The following is a 21,898-nucleotide window of genomic DNA, read 5'->3' on the forward strand; positions in this document are numbered from 1 at the left end:
TGATACAGCACTACTATGTGTGACGGACAATGCTGTTCTCTACGCGAGTATATTGGAATGAAGTTTTTTATGATTAAGTTATAATTTTTCCCAAAGATACGATACATATACTTTAACTTTGATAATTTACTTTTTTAGAAAATTCACAAAATATGTAATTTGCAAATGTTTCCAATATCGTGTATTAGTGCAAAGAGGTGCTCCATGGTGCCTAAACTTGGCGTTACCTTTTATTTCCATGTAATGTACTTTTGGATTTGTTAATACTCTTATAAAACGAGGTGAAAAAAGTGCGAATTAAAATATATGAAAACGATTATTCGATTGAAACGGTGAGTGAGTCAGTAGGGTGAGCCATGATAGTGGCGCTCGATGTAATCTACGGTGACTCACGAAAGCCACTATAGTGATGCGTCGTGCGTACGAGGATAACATGTATCGTAGTATCAGTAGACGGCAGTATGCACATCAAGTTTAATGACTTTAACGGACTTCACGATTATTGATAAATACGAATGATGAAGCTTATTATTAAACAAGTTATTGAACAAGTTTCTCACTTCAAGTGTAACGTCGTTGGATTTAGTCAAAGGAGTAATACAATTATAATTACACGATGGTCATACTGGCCATACTGAACACTGTTAAAGATCAGGGCATCACCTTCTAGTATAGTTACTTGGTAGAATGTTATCAATATGAGACACTAAGAGACATATGTAACAGTAGGAAGCAATATAATTATTTTTTGCACTTATGACCTTCAGTGACCATAAATGTCTTTATATCTCGTGTGATTAAATATATCTTAACGTACTCTTTCGTATCATATAATTAATTTCAGTCCATTTCACGATTGGCATCTAATAAATTCTCTCCATTTAACCAAGTATCACATCGTTGGAGCCAATCATAGGAGTAATAAGATTATTTATAATTACACGAGTGATGGTCAACCACAGGCCACACTGAACACTGGTGGAGATCTAGGTATTACCTTCTCGTCCATTTTACGTTTTACGATACGTTACATAAATATTTCTTGTAGTTTAAAGTCGTTGGCTCTTATCTGCAGGGTCTCAAAGATTTTTAACAACACTGACACTCTCAGAACGCTATACTGCCAACTAATTAAACCTATTTTAGAGTACGGAAGTTCAATCTGGTCTCCGTAGTATGACTGTCGCGTTAACGATATCGAATGCGTCCAGCAGAAATTTTGAAGGCACGCTGCCAAGCACAGTGGTTGTCCCATGCCGTTTCATTCTCACCACCACGATTTCGTTCTTAATAATCTAAACCTCCAAGCGCTACGCGATAGAAGAAAATGCTCGACGTTATATTCTTTAGTAAAATAATGAAAAGTACGATATCTTAGCCGATGAGGATCCAACTTTCCTCTTCTCTAATACTCAAGTTGCCAAAGAAAGTGCGGTTTAATACGTAGCGAACGACCGAGCGCTAATTACGGTTATTTCTGTTGCGAGAATCGAATCGGAAATTCTGCTAACTTTGTTCATCTCAATATCGATATACCCGGAAACTCCGTAGCATCCTTAAAACGCTCGTTAGCCAGACTTCTTTAATTTTTAATTGTATTATATTTTGATAGAGATTGTAACAATAATTAGGTAACAATAATATATATATTCTAATGCTAATATAATAGCATTACTTAACATAACAATAGTGTTAACACTTAATATTATTTAACTGCAGTAACGTACTTAATATACTACTTTAAAAAGAACGGTAATAATTAAAGATCGCGTGTTGGAGACCGTGTGCGGAATGGCTATTTCTTTAAGAGGCTAGGAATGAAACTATGTACTATGGAAAAGAAACGAAAAACTGTACCAGGAGGCGCTCTACACTGAGAACCATCCCATCTATAGAAGCGGGAAATTGTAAAAGCTTTCATATTTCCGTGTTGATACGTGACATGTATATTCTATGTATTTTATTTTATATTATGTTACTCTTCTAGATACATTTTTTTTATCTAAACTTTAATCTGTGTTACTTGCTTTAAATGACTGTGAGACTGTAAAGTATGTTGAATCTTCCCTATATTATATTTATAAACAAACAAAGAAATAAATATAACGGTTTCGAGTTTTCAATATTACATAAAGATGCTTTGTTTTATCTTTTTGGGAAAAGAAATTTTTGTCTTTCGCAGCATCTTATTCTGTAGAGCAAAAAAGTGAAACTTTTATACATATAGGTTATGTTTCCATCGGATGTGGTTTTAAAAATATATTTGATGAGATATAATACCCTTGAAAAATTTGTGACTTTTGTTTATTATTTACTGAGCAGCCATTAATTTTAACAAAATGTTAAATATTTCAATTTTAATAAAATCAATAATTTGAACAAAATTATAATACTTGACAAAATAGTGGAACATACTGTATATAGTGGGCTCAGTATAATGCCGTTTCCGGTTACTATGGTTAGTAAATTATTGTAATATACTGTACAATATAATATATATATATTATAATGTAATATCTATTATATAGTATATAGTCCAGTAGTACACTGTATATAGTATAATGTAGTATATGAGCACACTGTATATTATAATAAGGGACATACACTGTACATATATTGTAATATATTTTAGTATACATATAATGTAATGCAGTCCACAGTGTAGTATAGTAATATAGTATAGTAATATACTGTACAATATATTGTTATACATTTACAATGTCATATACCTGTATATGTATATATGTACTATATCATATTGAATGCTATATACATACTATACAACACTATACTATACTATAATATACCATACTGTACTATATACATACTGTGTTGCATATGTGTTACTGTGTTACTGTGTTGTATACAGTGTTGCAGTATATATGTATACTGCTGTGCTGTATTGTAATAATTCCCTCATTAAAATCAGTGGTCCTCAAATAAATAATAAACGGCAATCACAAATTTTTTTTCATTGTAAACTCTTCAACTATGACATACATTTTTTCATTTTACATATTTTACCTCTTTTAACAACAACTTACATTTTTCCATTTTTCATATTCTCAAAATAGAAGCAGTTAAGCAGTACAAATAAAAATTCTTTTATTATTTCGCCACTATTAATATTTAATAACGTTAAAATTAATAGTAAAATATTTTTCCGCATAATAAAATTTGGAAAGCGCTAACTAGCGGTGCAGTCGATATTTAAATAAGTAACGAACACGAAAGAGACCGAATAAAATAGACACGTCAAACGTTAAAGTTCAAGGCGGTCGAAGGTGAAGTGTAGCTCACAAGTTGATCAATAACATCGTGGTTTGCCCGTAAGGAAGTCATTAAATTCACTTCCTGATAACGTGGACCACGATCACGTTGCTATTGCGTTTTTTAACGAGACCGTTTTCGATCGAGTTTCTGGTAGATTTACGCCGATTAATCGCGGACAAACGTTTCTCACGTTTTCACGCGATAACAAGGCGATTTTACCGATGCAGAAAAGTAATGCATAATGCAGGAAAACGTTTGATGTCGGAATATACGAGAACCCGTACTAATTATTTGGTGGAGGGAATTACTCGACAAATTCAGTGACCTTGAAATATGATGTCAAGGTTATTTCTGGATAAGATTTGCTTTATAATATTTTATAGGGTTCATCAGTTTTTGTGACTTCGAAAATTGTTGCAGAATGTCTTCCAAAGTATCAGAAGTAAAAAACTTTAATATTTTGAACATTTTTATATATTGAAATTTTAATATTACAATGTTTAGAAGACTTGAAAACTAAAAGTTCAAGAAATGAAATTCTAATGTTCCTAAATTGCAAAATTGCAAAAATTCAAAAGTTACAAAATTCAAAAGGTGTAAAATTGTATTATTGTAAAATGACAAAATTAAAAATTACAAAATTGTTCGATTAGAAAAATTTAAAAATTAAAAAATCCAAAAGTTTAAAAATTATAAAATTACATTATTGTAAAGAGACAAAATTAAAAATTTCAAAATTGTTCAATTAAAAAAATTCAAAAATTTGAAAATTCGAAAATTCAAAAGCTAAGAAATTGAAAAATTGTATAATTCATAATTGTAAAATTATAAAAGTATAAAGTTACATAACAGCAACATTGTACAGTTACAAAAATTCAAAACTTAAAAATTTTTAAATTTCAATATTTTAGTCTTAGTGTTTCAAAGTTTAAAAATTCCAAAATTTGTTGTTCCAAGAATGTTGTTCACGGTTGATAAATTTTAAAATTGAAAATCCTAAAGTCATTATAATTAAAATTCTAAAATACCAAAATTCAAAAACCCCAACGTTTCAAAGTAACAAAATTCAAAAATTTTTTAATCTCAAAATTCAAAGAATTAATATACAAAGTTTCAAACTTTCAGAGTTCTGAAATTCCAAAATTAAAAAATTTCAAATTCTTAGTGTCACAAAGTACCAAAATTCTACAAATTCTAAATTTGGTAGATTGTGAAATTCAAAAACTTCATAATTCTAAAATTCTAAAATTCAAAATTCCCAAAATTTTAGTTACAAAAGTAAAAAATTTCAAGTTTCCAAAATTTAAAAATTCCTAAATCTCAGATTCCAGGATTCCAAAATTCCAATATTGTAAAAAGCAAAATTCCTAAAATTGCAAAACTCCAAAATTTAGAAATTCTAAAATCCCGAAAGTCCAAAATACCAATTTTCTAAAATACAAAAATTCCTAAATCTCAAAATTCAGGATTCCAAAATTCCGATATTATGAAATTCGAAATTTCCAAAATCCCAAAATTTTAAAGTCTCGAAATTCCCAAAATTCCAGAATCGAAATTTTAAAATTTCAATATCCTATAGACTTAATATTTCGCAGTTCCAAAATTCCAAAATTTTAAAATCTAAAATATCAAAAATTTAAAAACCAAAATGAAAAATGGCAAAACTACAATATTCCAAACTTCCGAAATTCCCAAATCTAAGAAAAGTTGAGAACCAGCTACCACTATATCGTACGATTCCCTCGTGAAAAGGTTTCGATAATGGCAAGAAAGCGCCGTCACGGAAAAGTCGTTACAAATCCCCCGACGTAACGAGATTTCAATTCGTTTTTCAGGAATTTTTACGGCGGCACGGTTCAACGTCGAAACTGTGTCGGAAGGTTCGCAGTGCAGATAACTTGCCGCTGGCATCGACCAATAGACAAGATCAACGAAATTCGAAGGAAGAAGGCATCGATGGCGACAAAGAATCCTTCTTAAAGCCGACTCAAGAAGAGAAATACGAGGATTTAGAGTCTAAAAGGCAGAGCAGCCTCGAGAGCGGTCCAAAGGATAATCCTGAAGTCTCCTTGCTCGATCCTAATTGTCAGCAACTCTCTTTAAGGTAATTTAACCACAACAGACACTTTAAAATCTATTACTATTATTTTGTACTAAAAAGATATATACATGAATCAGTATAGACTATTTTTATAATATTTTTTAATAATATTATTTTTTAATAATAGTTAATATTATTTTTATAATATTTTTTCAGTTAGATGTAATTACTAACGAATTCAAGATAAAAAGTGTTAATTTTGATATCTTAGAATGTTTTAAATATTGGATTTGTTTATTTAAAAATGTTCACAATTATGTAACTTTCCAACTTCTTCAAATAACCCAAATTATCAAATAACTTTGCTTAGACATGACGCACATTTCTTCTGTATGAGGAAAAATTTAATATTTCAGATTTATGTGATGTCTAAAGTTCATTTGTTTGTTTATACATTAAGTAAAATATATACCTTAATTAAAATCAATATTTCGTATTCTCTTTACTCTTATCTAAAGCAAAATATGCTTTTGTGCAAGTATTTAGCGTTATTCCGCTTGAAATACGCGCCATTATTGTGTCATAGTTAGACGCAACGTCGCCATATTGTGTTCAGTGAAATACTTCCCTTTTACTATTGGAAAGAAATTTATTTTGAAAGTGGTGCAAGTTCAGCTTAGGTTGAAATTATTTTTAACTGAATATATTACAGTATTTGGCTACGGTAAATTTTAGTAATACAGACAATTCTGTAAAAAACTATAAATTGTATAATATTGCTGATATAACTTTAACGTGAGGGAAGATCTGTAGGATTATTTAGGTACCACTGTTGATTTTTACTATCAGCTTGCAAGTTCCAGTTCAGTTTCTAATACTCGACGAAGTCGACACAGTTCTTGTTTTAGTATCGATGCACAAAGCAGCTTAATAATTTCACTGTTATTTGAAAACTTTGGGATTTCGAAATGAACACCACTATTTAGTTTAGGTTAACAATTTATTATTACACATCTTTACTATTTTACTTCTTTACACTACACGGTTTTATTATTTTACTTCTTTACACTACACGTCTTTACTATTTTACTTCTATACACTACACGGTTTTATTATTTTACTTCTTTACACTATACGTCTTCATTATTTTACTTCTTTACACTACACGTCTTTACTATTTTACTTCTTTGCACTACACGTTTTTATTATTTTACGTCTTTGCACTACACGTCTTTAATATTTTACTTATTTACACTACACAAAATTACTAGTGGCCTTTCAAATTTATTCTGATCGCCACGTGTCAAACATCAACCGTCACGGACCGGCAACCGACTCACACGCCGTAAATTATCGAAGATTGCCGAATCGTTCCGATTGACTCGACACGTCCTATCGGAGACGTTGCATTTCTCAACGTACCTTTTTAACCAAAATTAATTACGAATTGTAGTTTAATTTATTTAAAAAACATAACTTAAAATGATTTCAACGAAAATTATAACTGCAATGCATCTGAAAGTAACGTTGGTAAGTAATAATAAGAAAATAAAGATTAATGTACCTCTTAAAACTATTGTGCTGTGCATTGTTCTCGAAATATTGCAAATTTGCATTACTATATAAATTCTCCTTCAAATAAACTTTTTAATAGGAAACATTTACTCATCATCATTTTATTATATTTGTAAGAGTTCTTGAACTCTCTGTTTTAAATTGAAGAAGTCATGCAAGGATAGGTTAAAAAAGATTGTCTTGTACGCGAACGAACGTTTAGTTGATTAGCTTCTTTGCGTGATATAAGTATGTTTCATGATGTTTCAATTTTTCAGACGTCACTTTTTCGCTTCATTCGATTAAGTTTTTTCATTTCATCGACCGCTGTAATCCATTACCTTCTGTACGCGAAACATAAATCTCGCTAATTCCTGATAAAAGAATAACAAAAGAAATTTATTCCTACTGTTCGCGCTTGTTTCGTGTTCCGTCGGGTATCTTCTTTCAGGAGAATTTAATTAAATTGTAACCCAAGTACTTTCGCTTTGCAACGAGGCGGAATTGTGTCTTTTACCGGAAAATACGTTTAATTTGCATTGAAATTAATTTGTATTTGTATATTCAGTGCGATTCACTGGTAAGTATGAAAATATTCACACTTTACAGGGAACTGCTGGCTTATTTAGATTTTTGTGAAATTGTGCTCATTTGACCTGTCTTAGAGTATGATGCTAATTAGTAGGTGTTTTCTACTTTAAGGAAAAATGAACCCTTCATGAATTTTTCAGTTTAATAAATAATTTAGCTTTCACAATTTAATGTTTATATATTTCAATTTATAAGTTTTTTGAATTCTTAAATTCTTCTGAATTTTTTAATTTTTTAAATCTTTTAACTGTCTTTTTTCTTTAACTTAAATCTTTTAACTTACAAGCTTTTTAATTTTTCAAAGCTTTAACCTTCCAAATTTTTTAACTTTTGAAATTCTTTCACTTATAAATTTTTTAATTTCTTAATTCTTTTAACTTAAATTTTTTTACATATGAATTTTTTAATTGTTAATGTCTCAAATTCTTTAACTTCCAAATTTTTTAACTTCTGTAATTCTTTCCTTTATGAATTTTTTAATTCTTTGAATCTTTTCATTTTCAAATTTTTTAACTTGATAAATCTTTTGACTTACAAATTGTTTAATTTCTCAAATCCCTTACCTTACAAATTTTTTAACCTCTGAAATTCTTTCACTTATGAATTGTTTAATTTCTTAATTCTTTTAACTTAAATTTTTTTACATATAAATTTTTTAATTGTTAATGTCTCAAATTCTTTAACTTCCAAATTTTTTAATTTCTCAAATCTGTTAATTTATAAATTTTTAAACCTTTTAAACCTTTTAACTTGCAAATTTTTTTTATTTGTAAAATCTTTTAATGTACAAATTTAAAATTTCTCAAATCTTAAACTTACAAACACTTAACCTTTTCAAATCCTTTTCAGAAGATTATTGAATGTTTGTATCAAAAGATTTATATTTACAATCAATTGAGTACATCTAGGGAGAGGATAAGCACCCTGCTTATGTAACTATACTCTCAGCAGTTTTTACCAACGATTGCAGACATTTCCAAGGTTGTACACACAATACGTTTTTTCTGCAATCTGTGTCAGCAGAACGAACACAGAGTGGAGAAACCACTCAGTAGACCTGAGGAGGATTAGGGCAGCTTTGGCTTGAAAGATCAGTGTTAAGAATTCAAGAAACAAGGGTCAACGATCCTCTTCGGATACGAAACAAAGATATATCACGGTTTGCGAGAAAGGTTCGACAAGTGACACACACTGATCTCCGTTTAAAGAACACGTCACACGCTAACACTCCACTTTAACTTTTTTCTTCTATTTTTCAAATTTCTTTCAAAATGATTTCTATAATTGCGTTGTTTATTCTAAAAGTAGGACAAGTCCATTTTTTATTATAATTAAGAGTTTGCATCTGGGCTGAAATTAACTTACAGTAAAAATTTATTGTAAATTAAATTTAGTTTGAACTTTTAATTCTGTAAATTATATTTATTTGACGTCTGAAATTTTGTAAATAAAATTCAGTATAAATTAAATTTATTTGAAATGTGTAATATTGTAAATAAAATTTATTTCAAATTTGCAATTTTGTAAGTAAAATTTATTGTAAATTAAATTTATTTAAAATTTGTAATATTGCAAATTAAATTGGCTTGATATTTGCAATATTGTAAATTAAATTTATTTAAAATTTGTAATATTGTAAATTAAATTGGCTTGAAATTGAAAATTTTGTAAATAAAATTTACTTAAAATTTGTAATATTGCAAATTAAATTTACAATACATTTAAACAAATTTCTTAAATATTACTAAGCACTAATAGACAAATTTTTTGCATTTTGTAGTGTTACATACTATATGTTTATTATGTATATATTAATATATAAACTTAAAGTACTGGCTAAAAAAGATAAACGTTTTATTATACTAAAATGAACCTGTTCCACTTTCAAAATTAATAAACATATAAAGAAATGAAATTTCAAAGCTAAATTCTCAACGATGACAGTAACTTGGGATGATTTTTTAATAATAATTCCAAAACAAATGTTGAACCATATTTGTGAAAATTGTGGGTAAATAAATATAAAAATGGCGTCATTGACAAAAGAAATTTTGTCAAAGTTTTATCATTATTTTCAAGATAAAATAAAATAGGAAATAATTAATTGCAAATGGGAGATATTTCACTGAACACAATATTGCGACGTTGCATTTGCTCTGATGCAATAATGGCGCGCATTTCAAACCGAATAAAAATAAAAATATGCTCAAATGCATATTTCGTCTTAGGTAAATTCCAAAGAGAATACAAAATATTGTTTTTAAATAAGAATTCATTTTCCTTGACATACAAACAAACATATGAACCTTAGACATCACAAAAATCTACAATTTTAACTTTCTAAAAATAAAATGTGCATAAATGCGTATTTTATTTTAGATAAACATAAAGAGAATGCAAAATATTATCTTCGACTAAAAACACGTTTTACTTGATGTACAAGCAAACATATGAACCGTAGACATCACAAAAGTCCGAAAGACAAACTTTTTCCTCCTTTCAAGGAAGTGTGCGTCATAGCTGAGCAAAGTTATTTGATGTCTTTTGTAATTGTGGAAAGTTTGAACGAAATCGGTGTTGGGAATGTCGTGCGCTACCCTTCTGGAAATTTGACAAGCTGGCAAGGGTGACGACCCTCTTGGGATACAAAATAAAGTGGAAACGTCCTGACGCATACAAATAAAAGGGTCGCCATGTACGACGCAAACTTTCAGAATTTATTTTTATGTTCTTCAAGGCGGAAGTAAATGGAGATGTTTACGAACTGTTGATTTTAAGTCGAAGGCTTATTTTTTTTTTATATTAAAGGTACAGAAATTTAATTAATTTTATGGAGGTTTCAAATAATTTAAGAGGAGAATTTTGGGATGAGTAATGGAAAGTTTTGTGAAAGTCATTGTTATGGGTTAATCAAGGTTATTGAAATTTGTTGTTATTTTATCTTATGTTCAAATCTTCCAATCTTCAAATTTTCATTTGCAGATCCAAGAATTTTTAAATTTTTAAATCTACAAATTTTCGTTTTCAAATTTTCAAATCTACAAATTTTCATTTTCAAATCTAAGAATTTTCAAATTTTCAAGTTTTCAAATCTACAAATTTTCATTTTCAAATCTAAGAATTTTCAAATTTTCAAATCTAAGAATTTTCAAATCTAAGAATTTTCAAATCTTCAAATCTTTAAATCTTCAAATCTTCAAATTTTCAAATCTACAAATTTTCATTTTCAAATCTAAGAATTTTCAAGCCTTCAAATCTACAAATTTTAATTTTCAAGTCTAACAATTTTCAAGTTTTCAAATTTTCAAATTTTCAAATTTTCAAATTTTCAAATCTTCAAATCTCCAAATCTCCAAATCTCCAAATCTTCAAATCTTCAATTCTTCAAATCTTCAAATCTTTAAATGTTCAAATCTCCAAATCTTTCAATTCCTAAATTTTCAATTTTCTGAATTTCTACATATCCACATTTTCCTCATCTCAATTTTTCTTGGTTACCATATTTTCACAAGAAAAGATTTTTTCTTGATAACTAATCTTTTTATCCACGTTAATATTCTGAATATGAACATTTCATTAATTTTTGACATTAATAACATAAACGTATCAAAAGACCAAAAAGGAGAATGAAGAACCACGTGGTAATTATTTCGAACAAACAAGTTTCGTTAATTGCGATATATTGCAAAAATCGCCATTTTGAACAACTTGTTCCTATATACATAGCGTTCGACTCTCATAGTTTTCGAGATGTTCGCAAAAAACTGTCACAACTGTCTCACCGAATTCTGCCCATATGCACATATCTGCGACACGGTCACAAACATATTCGGTATTCCTACATCGCGTATTTTCTCCGTTTATTTTTTCAACGCGTACTCGGAAAGATGGACGAGATCGGTTAGGCTATATTTTTTTGCGGCCATCTTGCGCTGGAGATCTTCTAACTCGAACCGAACATTTGCAAAACATCTCCGAACCTAAGGACGAACGAAGGTTACGCATAGGAAAAAGTTATTCAGAATATCGAACTTGGCAATATATTTCAAGATCATTGAAATCGACGAAACGGATGCTGTCAAAAATTCGATTTTTACGTATGTCGTTTGCACCAAGAACGAATACGATATACTTATTATAAATAACCCTATTCCTGACGCGTAGAAGGCTAACCCATGTTTGAGGGACGTACCGCCTATTTGATCTTACATATATAGTCCCAGTGTGACATTCTGACGTTCGAGGTGGCTCGAAACAGTTGCCTTGTCCTTGTTTTTTGCCTCAATTCTCGTGGGTCGCCACTGGTACCAGCAGTTCTTACCGTCGCAAATACGTGCGAGTTTAGATATTTTACTTTTTTGACCAATGGATAACCCAGATAAGCTCCTCTTATAGCCTCTTATATGTATAAATAGGGTTATCTACAATAGTCAGCTCGTTGACACGAGTGAAATGACGTTACGAGGTCTGTCCCAAAAGTATCCGACCTTCCTTCATATTTCCCTGCTGGTGTTATCCTGCGTCATCAGACTGGTGGCATCCTTCGAAGTAGTCCCCATTTGATTATAGAATACTCTGCCAACGACCTTTCTACTTATGGAAACAGTCCTGGAACTCGTTTTTCGGAATAGCCTTTAGAGCGTTCGTCGTATTAGTTTCGACCGTTTCTTTATCGTCGAATCGGTGTCTTTTGAGTGGCATTTTCAATCTTGGAAACAACAAAAAGTCGCAGGGAGCTACATCAGGACTGTACGGAGGCTGACGGAGCTGTATGACTTTGTGCTTCGTTAAATATTGCTGCACAAGATTCGATGCATGCGCTGGCGCATTATCGTGATAAAGAAGCCAATCACCGCTTGACCAAAACTGAGGCCAAAACTAGTTTTCGCTATTCCAAGATCACATTCTAATTCTCGCACAGTCAATCGACGATTTTCGTTGATCGCAAGTCGCACACGTTCAATAATATTAGGTCTTGTTGCCGTGGAAGGCTTCCCAGAGCGTGGGTTGCTATCAACAGATGTGCGGCCATCTTTGAACCGCTTATACCACTCTTTGATTTGTGCGTTGCTCATATACTCATCCCCAAATGCCTTCTTCATCATATCGATGGTTTCCGCACAACTCTTCGAGTTTTAAGGAAAATTTGATGCAAACTCGTTGCTTCGATCCTTCCCTCATTTTTCACAACAGCAGAATGCGACGAACGTAAAAAACGCTTCGTAAACAAATGCACGTTGCACATGAACTAAGGCATCCCGACGAAAACTACGATATCGTGGAAGTTCGTAAAGTTTTGCAGTTGATACTCATACCCGGCAAATGACGCTAAAGTTGTCAGGTGCGAAGAAATTAAAGAAGGTCAGATAGTTTTGGGACAGACCTCGTATTTGTACGTGTTTCAACGATGAAATCTCATCACCATATACGAAGCAAGAGAGTATACTGTAAATGGAGTACATTTAAAGGATAGTACATTCGGAAGTGATATTAGTCGAAAGGATCGTTGTAAATGTTTCAGGGATTCTCCGATAACGTCCTCATCGTCGTTCGTCGGCCGACGTTTCGGGGGATGGCGAGCCGGCGGAAGTCACGAATATGTTCGGTGTCCTGTACGACAACCTGCTTCCATGGATGAGCGGTAAGGAATCTCTTTCATGCATTGCTCTACATACCTAGAATACGTAGTCCGAATAGCATGCCTTTTGCATTAAGCGATCCAGCTGCAGAATTTAAATTCTCTACCATAGCCAAATACTTTTAATTTCATATTTTGCGGTCACTGGCACACGTTAGATATGGATAACACAAGTAGATCAGCTGTACTGTGTATTGTCTATAAAAATAATTCTAGTGATATTCGAAAAAATTTCAGACACGAGAAAGTAGTTCTATTGTGTCATCACAATATAGTATTGGGTGTACTTCTAAGGATATTGTTCTAAAAATGATGTATTAATTTTAGAGAAGCGATATGGTTACTGATGCAAGCATTTTTCTTTTGAATTTATTGATTCATGTTATTTGTGTAACTAGGGTTTTTGTCTGAAATGGGTTAACTCTTTGGGTTTTTGAGAATTTGATAGTATACATTTGTAGATTTAGAAATTTCAGTGAACAGAGATTTAGAAATACAGTAGTTCCAGAAAATAGAAATTTAAAGATTTTATAATTTAATACTTTAGAAATTTCGCAAGTTTGAGATGGGAACTTAGAAATTTCAAGATTTGATCATTGGAAAATGTAGAAAGTTGGAAATTTAGATATTTGGAAGTTTGGGAACATAGAAATTGTAAATTTCGTAATTTGAGAGTTTGTAAATTTAACAAATTTAGAAGTTTGGGAACTTGAAAGTTTAGAAATTGTCAGTTCGGATATTTCGATACGTTTGCGTTTCGAAATGTTTCTAGTGGCACTCAGTGAGTACTACGCATGCGCTCACCGCTCTGCGCATGCGTTCGACGCTTTGCGCAGACGCACCAACCTGCGCAGACGTAGCATATTAGACTACTGCGCACACCTATCTAACCAGGCCCAAAATCAACTCTCCCTCTTCTCTAAATCATATTAATCCCACTCTTATAACTGAATACCTAATTAAATCTTGTTGTCAAATGAACTACTAACTACTTTACTATCTTACTAACTATTCTATTTCTTTAAACTATTTTACTAACACTACAATAATATCAAACATATAATATTTTTCTCAGTAGAAAATTGCAAAGTTAATTCTATAAGCTTTCATTAATTTTTGGATCCTCCAATTAAATTTAGCTTTTCTTGTGGAGGAAAAATATATAAAATATATTTAATATATGTTCAATAATTGACGTGTATAATTTCAATATTTAATTCGTTTTACTTAATTTATAGCAATCTATAAAATATCTCACTTATACCAACTTCACTCATTCAGTACTCTCACTAACCTCATTCATATAACACTCTTACCAACCCATTATGTTGTATTTTCTATAAAGAATAGTGCGTGTGCTTTACACAACTGTAACATTATATTGTAAAAACATTATATTGTCACACTTTTAACTAGCCCAACGGATAATAGACGAGTCGAAGTTTTTCTGTTTGCTATTCCTGCTGATGCTATATTAGTTTCATTTGTGGTATGAAGTTGGGAACTTTCCTTCATGTATTTGGCATAGGAGTATCCAAACCCCGTTAAATGATCATTTTCAACACTGCGTGTACCAACGACAGCCACAGGGTTTCCCCAACATTCAACATTAATTAACCCTCGGCTAACAGTGCCTAGATATTCGCTGACCATGCCTGCAGGTCATTTCTCTGCGTTCGTAAACTATTCGATTTCAAATTAGTTCTCATTGCACGCGAAACTTATATGATGGAAGCAAAAGGAGTTCAAATCTAATCATTGCATAAAAGTCACTTATGATTCATTACAGTAAAATCTGAATTTGTGTATCAATACTTTAATAGTCACTTGTCTACGCAGTCAAATGTTGCCAGGAGCTGAGAACATTTTTGAAGAATTAATTTAAAAAAATTTTATGTAAATTTACAAAATAATTCACCATTGTTACACACAAATAACTAGTTAACTGCGGCGATCTTGCAGAGCGCGCACCAGTGCGTGTCACGATAATCAAGCGATGACGAGTTAGCTTTCAAGAATTTATGAATTCATCTCAAATCATTTACACTTTTTGTTTGTTTATTTCATTTCGTGTTGACCTCTAAACATTTTAAACATATTACATTTTGCGAATATAATTTAGTTTTCGCAAAATTACAATTTAAATATCAAAATTGTAACAAAACTTTACGCATGACGGATATAGTCGTCATGACACAAAATTCTGTCACATCTCCATGACGGATATAGTCGTCAAACATACTTAACCGGTTAATACAAATAATAATAATTAACACAAATAATTCATGTGTGGACGTACATATAAAATAAACAAAAATAAGAACACATTTAATACAACGTTTTTAATATTTTAATATTGTAAGGGTACCAGCCAATGACCGGCTAGCATTCCACACTTGTTTTATGAGCAGCCATTAAAGTGTTAATATGATAATATGAATTATAACGTACAGATGTGTTTGCTCATCCAAAATATCAAAAGTAGAATCGTTGAGTGAAATTAGTCTTGATGAAATTAGTCTACTTATAACGGTTTTAACTTCAAGTACGTTTAAGTACGTATAGAACAGGGTGATTCAAACAAATTTTTTTTCGCACTCAGTCTTTACAAAGTTAGCAAAAAATCCTCTTGAAGTTTGAGTTGAAAAATTTTAATTTAAGCGGTCACAGCAAGCAATTTAAAATTTTACAAAATGATAGTAAATTAAATTTATTGACAATTTTTTTATTTATTGCAAACTGTTTATTTATTAATAGTGATGCCTTAAATTATATTTTAACTAACATTTTAATTACCTTAAATTATATTTTAACTAACATTTTAATTACCTTAAATTATATTTTAACTAACATTTTAATTGTCTTAAATTATATTATATTTATTTAGTTTTCTGAAATTTTGAAAGAATTTCTTCTACACAGTTTATTAAATTTTTAAAGGGTGAAATTGAAAAAAAATTGTGTCACCAACGAAATTCTTTTTGTATTTAACATACTAATTTTACTAGAATTGAAAGTATTTAGAAAGAAGTCAGTTACTGCAATTATAATTTTAAATTTTTGATAGGTATCAGATATTTTAAATAATCAGATAATTTAAATAGTCATTTAACGATCGATTCAATTGAATGTCCGCTATAAATTGTTGGACGCAGAATTGAGGAAATAAAATCTGGTTATTTTTATGATCCTTCGCTCGTTTTATTTTTATGATATGCATTTATCGTAAAAATTTCATTTTCCATTTCCCCTACAGGCAGATTAATAATTAGGATCGCTCGGAATGTTGTACTGGAAAACGGTTACATTGCAATTAATTAAAAGCAAATTGATCAAAATTTGCATCGAGTGTGCTTCACCTTTCTTTGATCCCTCTATTTTCTTCTGAGCATAAAATTTGATAATGGAGGTCATAATAATTGATATCTGACTTTTAACAGAGAAAAGATTTAAATTGGATATTTAAATTTTTGTTCTGACATATTCGATCTTTGAAGTGAAATATTTTGGAAGATAAGATAAAAAGTTTTGGACAGGATTGGTTAGACTATCTAGATACATAGGTACTTATATAATTAGATATCTAGATGACTAATTTTTTATGTACAAATATATTTAGATACATAGATATATAGATATCGAAATATTTCGATATTTAGACACTTAGATACTTAAACATTTAGATATATAGATATTTATGTATCTAGGAAACTAATTATCTAGATATTTAAATGTCACTTAGATACTTACAATTAGATATCTAGATAACTAGTTTCCTAGATATATGTGTATATGAATAAATGGGTATCTAGATACTTAGATAACTAGATACCTTTGTAAGTAGATATCTAGATTCTTAGACAATTAGATACCTCTGTAAATAAATATCTAGATCGTTAGATGTCTAGATACTTAGATATCTAGATTCCTAAATGTGGAAATAGCTTAGTAGCTATACACCTAGATACTTGAATATCTACACTTAGATACTTACATTTAGGTACATACATAGAGTATCTAGATAACTTAATACCCAGATAGCTTTGAAAATAGGCATCTAGATACTTAGACATCTAGGTACCTCTATAGGTAGACATCTAGACAGCTAGATAACTAGGTACTTAGATATCTACATATCTTAATATCTAGATTACTAGATAATTAGATATCTATAGATTCAAATGCTTGCATTTCTAGATAGTTTGATATCTAGATCTGTAAATATGCAAATAGCTAAATATCTGGATATCTTGATACCTTGTTACCTAGATACCTAGATACCTTGATACCTTGATACCTAAATACCTTGATGTCTAGATAGCTAGATACCTTGATACCTAGATACTTTGATACCTAGATACCTAGACATCTAGATACCTTGATACCTAGATACCTTGATACCTTGATACCTTGATACCTTGATATCTTGATACCTTGATACCTAGATAGCTAAATACCTTGATACCTAGATAGCTGGATACCTCGATACCTAGATACCTTGATACCTAGATACCTTGATACCTAGATACCTTGTTACCTAGACACCTTGATACCTTGATACCTTGATACCTTGATACCTTGATACCTTCATATCTTGATACCTAGATACCTAGATACGTTGATATCTTGATACCTTGATACCTTGATACCTTGATACCTAGATACCTTGTTACCTAGACACCTATATACCTTGATACCTAGATACTTTGATACCTTGATACCTTGATACCTTGATACCTAGATATCTAGATACCTAGATACCTAAATACCTTGATGCCTAGATAGCTGGATACCTTGGTACCTAGATACCTTGATACCTTGATACCTAGACACCTATATACCTTGATACCTAGATACCTTGATACCTAAATACCTTGATGTCTAGATAGCTAGATACCATGATACCTAGATACTTTGATACCTAGATACCTAGACATCTAGATACCTTGATACCTAGATACCTTGATACCTAGATACCTTGATACCTTGATACCTTGATATCTTGATACCTTGATACCTAGATAGCTAAATACTTTGATGCCTAGATAGCTGGATACCTTGATACCTAGATACCTTGTTACCTAGAGACCTATATACCTTGATACCTAGATACCTTGATATCTTGATACCTTGATACCTTGATACCTTGATACCTTGGTACCTTGGTACCTAGATACCTAAATACCTTGATGCCTAGATAGCTGGATACTTTAATACCTAGATACCTAGATACCTTGGTACCTTGATACCTAGACACCTAGATACCTAGATACCTAGATACCTAGATACCTTGATGTCTTGATACCTTGATACCTAGATACCTAAATACCTTGATGCCTAGATAGCTGGATACCTTGATACCTAGATACCTAGATACCTAGATACCTTGATACCTTGATACCTAGACACCTATATACCTTGAGACCTAGATACCTTGATACCTTGATATCTTGATACCTTGATACCTTGATGCCTAGATACCTAAATACTTTGATGCCTAGATAGCTGGATACCTTGATACCTAGATACCTAGATACCTAGATACCTTGATACCTTGATACCTTGATACCTAGACACCTATATACCTTGATACCTAGATACCTTGATATCTTGATACCTTTATACCTTGATACCTTGATACCTTGATACCTTGATACCTAGATACCTAAATACCTTGATGCCTAGATAGCTGGATACCTTGATACCTAGATACCTAGATACCTAGACACATAGATACCTTGATACCTAGATACCTTGATATTTACATATCTAGATACCCAAATAACTATATACAAAGATACCAAAACATGTAGATATCCAGTCTCCTGTATACCTAAATCTCCAGATACCTAAACTCTTGAATACGTACATTTACAAATCACCTAATACACAAATAATTACCGCTGTAGATAATTAGATCTTCGAGCAAGACTTACATCCATGTATTCCTACATACTCACATCTATAAATCCATATATTCTGATCTCCTCATCTTCTCACATTCTAATATCACTACATTGATTCCTACATTGCTACATTTCTACATCCCTAGATTTTTATATTTCTACTCACTAACCACCAAAAGTAGTACAACGTTCACAGTATCGACATATCCGTAAAAAACTATCTCCTTCAGAGTGTAATACAAAGGGGCACAGTTTCTGCGTGACGTGTTTCTAAATCCAACATCAGTACAAAACGATCTGTCGCGTCTCGTTTACAAAATGCATTCACCTATGAATTCACAAGAAACCGAGGATATTTTTATACCTTCAAACGATCCGTTTCCCACTCACACGTCGCTGATGAATATATACGAGCACAGTTAACGCCGCTTCATCCTGCAAATACCGTTCCCTTTTAAAAGCTACCCTCGAAACTTGGTCACACGCCAAGCTACCTTTCGGGAATGTGCCAGTATACAGGGTATTCCATCTAACGTGTCCATCTTGAATATCTTACCTGCTTTTTATGATAGAATAAAATATTAGAAAAACACATTATTTCGTTCAAACGTGCAAATATTATGGTAATTAAGAAATTTCTCTCAAGGTCATTTTTTTGAGATTTCAAGGTCATTAACGTTTTTAAATGAGATAATATATTTTTATCAGCGTGGTACGATACTTGAGGTCAAGAATTCAACGACCTATAATACTATGACCTTCGCGTGACCTTGAAGTAGAAAAAATACATAAAAACTAGATAACTGATGGACAAAATGAAATAACTGATAGAAAGATCAACGGAGGAAATTTTATTGTAATAAGTGCTCAAAATGATGTCTGGCAGTCTCGATACTTTCTAAACGACTAATGAACGAGTCTCTGGTGATTCTTATAACTTGTTCATTGATATTAACACATGCAGTTCTAATACGTTCTTTCCTGTTTTCTAGCGTTGTTGGAATGTCGTTATAAACTACCGATTTAATCGCACCCCAAAAAAAATCTGAAGGTGTTAGATCTGGTGAACGTGCAGGCCATCAAATACCTGCACTACCACCGATTTCCTCCGTTGATCTTTCTATAATTTATTTCACTTTGTACTCAGTTATCTAGCTTTTATGTATTCCTTGTATTTCAAGGTCGCGAAGGTCATAGTATTACAGGTCGTTGAATTCGTCTTGACCTCATCATGTCATGCTGATGACAATATATTATCCCATTTAAAAACTTTAATGACCTTGAAATCTCGGAAACAAATGACCTTGAGAAAAATTTCTTGACCACCATGATATTTGTCCGTTTGAACAAAATGATTTCATCTGATACTTTCTTTTCACGAAAAATAAGCACGATATTCAAGACAGTCAAGTTAGTTGAGACACCCTGTATGAGTGTTACATAGTACCACTTACATAGCCCCGAAATTACAGTACAGAAAATTGAGGAACAGCTTTCTTTCGGTGTAGGCATTTTCGCGGTGACCTGGTTCCCGTTGTCGAAAGGAGTACAACTGAGAGCGTACTTCTACATTGAAGTCAATTTGTTGTAAATTAATCGTAGTCGTGTTTGAAATGTAGGGAAATTTATGCGAGTGGTGCAGGAGATGAAGATTTTAATAGAGTAAAGCGGAGTATAAGAGAATTAGGCAGTCAAATCACAAGAAAAACAAATTTTAAAAAGTGATTGTAGCGCTGGAAATTTAAATATTTAAATGTAAAAATGAGGAATTTTTAACTTTACGTAAGTTGCGAATTCTTGAAAATTTGGAATGATGCAGGAATTTTTTGATTTAGAAAATTAGGGACGTAGAAATTCAAAGACATAGGAATTCAAAGATATAATGAATTAGGAATAATTCAAGAATTTAGAAAGTTATAGGGTTTGAAATTTAAGAATTTAAATTAATATTGCAATTTTCTGTTGAAAGAAATATTACACGTTTGATATTGTCGTAATATATGAATAAATAATATTACTTTAAAATATTATACAGAATAGCTAATACTTTGTTGAACGGAATAATTTGATTATGTATTCTATTATAAAACATAAATCTATGGAATTTAGAAGTAGTATAGTTGATCTTGGGCGTCCTTAGATAGATATGCGCAGTCGTTACATATTTTAGGGCTTGAACTGCGCAAGCTGGTGAACGCATGCGCAGAACGGTCAGCGCATGCGTAGAAACATGTATGACAATGAAACGTAAACATTAAGATAAGTTCCCGTAGCTTTTAGAATCCCAAGCTTCTAAATTTTTAAGTTTGCGGATTTCCAAATTCCTAAAATACAAAATTTACAACTACCAAAATCATAAGTTCCAAAATATTTAAGTTCCCTAAATTTCTATATTTTCAAGTTTACTAGTTTTCAAGTCTTTTTATTTTCATTTATAAATCTCAACTTTTTAAATTTATAATATTTATAAATTGCTACATATCTAAACTTCTATTCTCTCAAATTTTAAGCCTTAAATTCTAAGATATACAAATTGCAAAATTTTGACACTTCTCAAGTCTTTAAACTTACAAATTTTTTAATTTTCAATTGTCTTAATTCTTAAATTCTAAAATTGCTAAATAACCAAAATTCTTAAATACCTAAACTCCTAAATTTTCAAATCTCTCAAACACCTAAATTAATTAAAATACCGAAATATTCAAATTCCTATATTCTGAAATATCTAGATTCTCAAATTTCTCAAATTCCAAAGTTCCTAAACTTGCAAACTTTTATATTACCAAATTTAACAAATCCCAAAATTGTTAAATAACCACATTCCCAAATTTGCAAATCCTTAAATTCATAATATCTCAAGTTGAAAAATTCTAAAATATTTAAATTTCTCAAATT

General features: G+C 31.1%; 1 protein-coding gene across 12 annotated transcripts in view; it reads left to right on the forward strand.

Moving 5' to 3' along the window:
• The window catches only part of LOC100880196 (uncharacterized), a 156,630-nt gene that overhangs the window by 111,047 nt on the left and 23,685 nt on the right, over positions 1-21,898 (forward strand). For 11 of the 12 annotated variants that reach the window (XM_076534623.1, XM_012287982.2, XM_076534621.1 and 8 more), the window contains 2 exons: positions 5,109-5,377; positions 12,981-13,100. In XM_076534623.1, the coding sequence (XP_076390738.1) occupies positions 5,109-5,377; positions 12,981-13,100 (389 nt within the window). The remainder of the gene's footprint in view (positions 1-5,108; positions 5,378-12,980; positions 13,101-21,898) is intronic. The other variant, XM_076534626.1, reaches the window with a different exon arrangement.

Source organism: Megachile rotundata, chromosome 8 (assembly GCF_050947335.1).
Source record: "Megachile rotundata isolate GNS110a chromosome 8, iyMegRotu1, whole genome shotgun sequence".
In the NCBI taxonomy this organism is placed as follows: domain Eukaryota; kingdom Metazoa; phylum Arthropoda; class Insecta; order Hymenoptera; family Megachilidae; genus Megachile; species Megachile rotundata.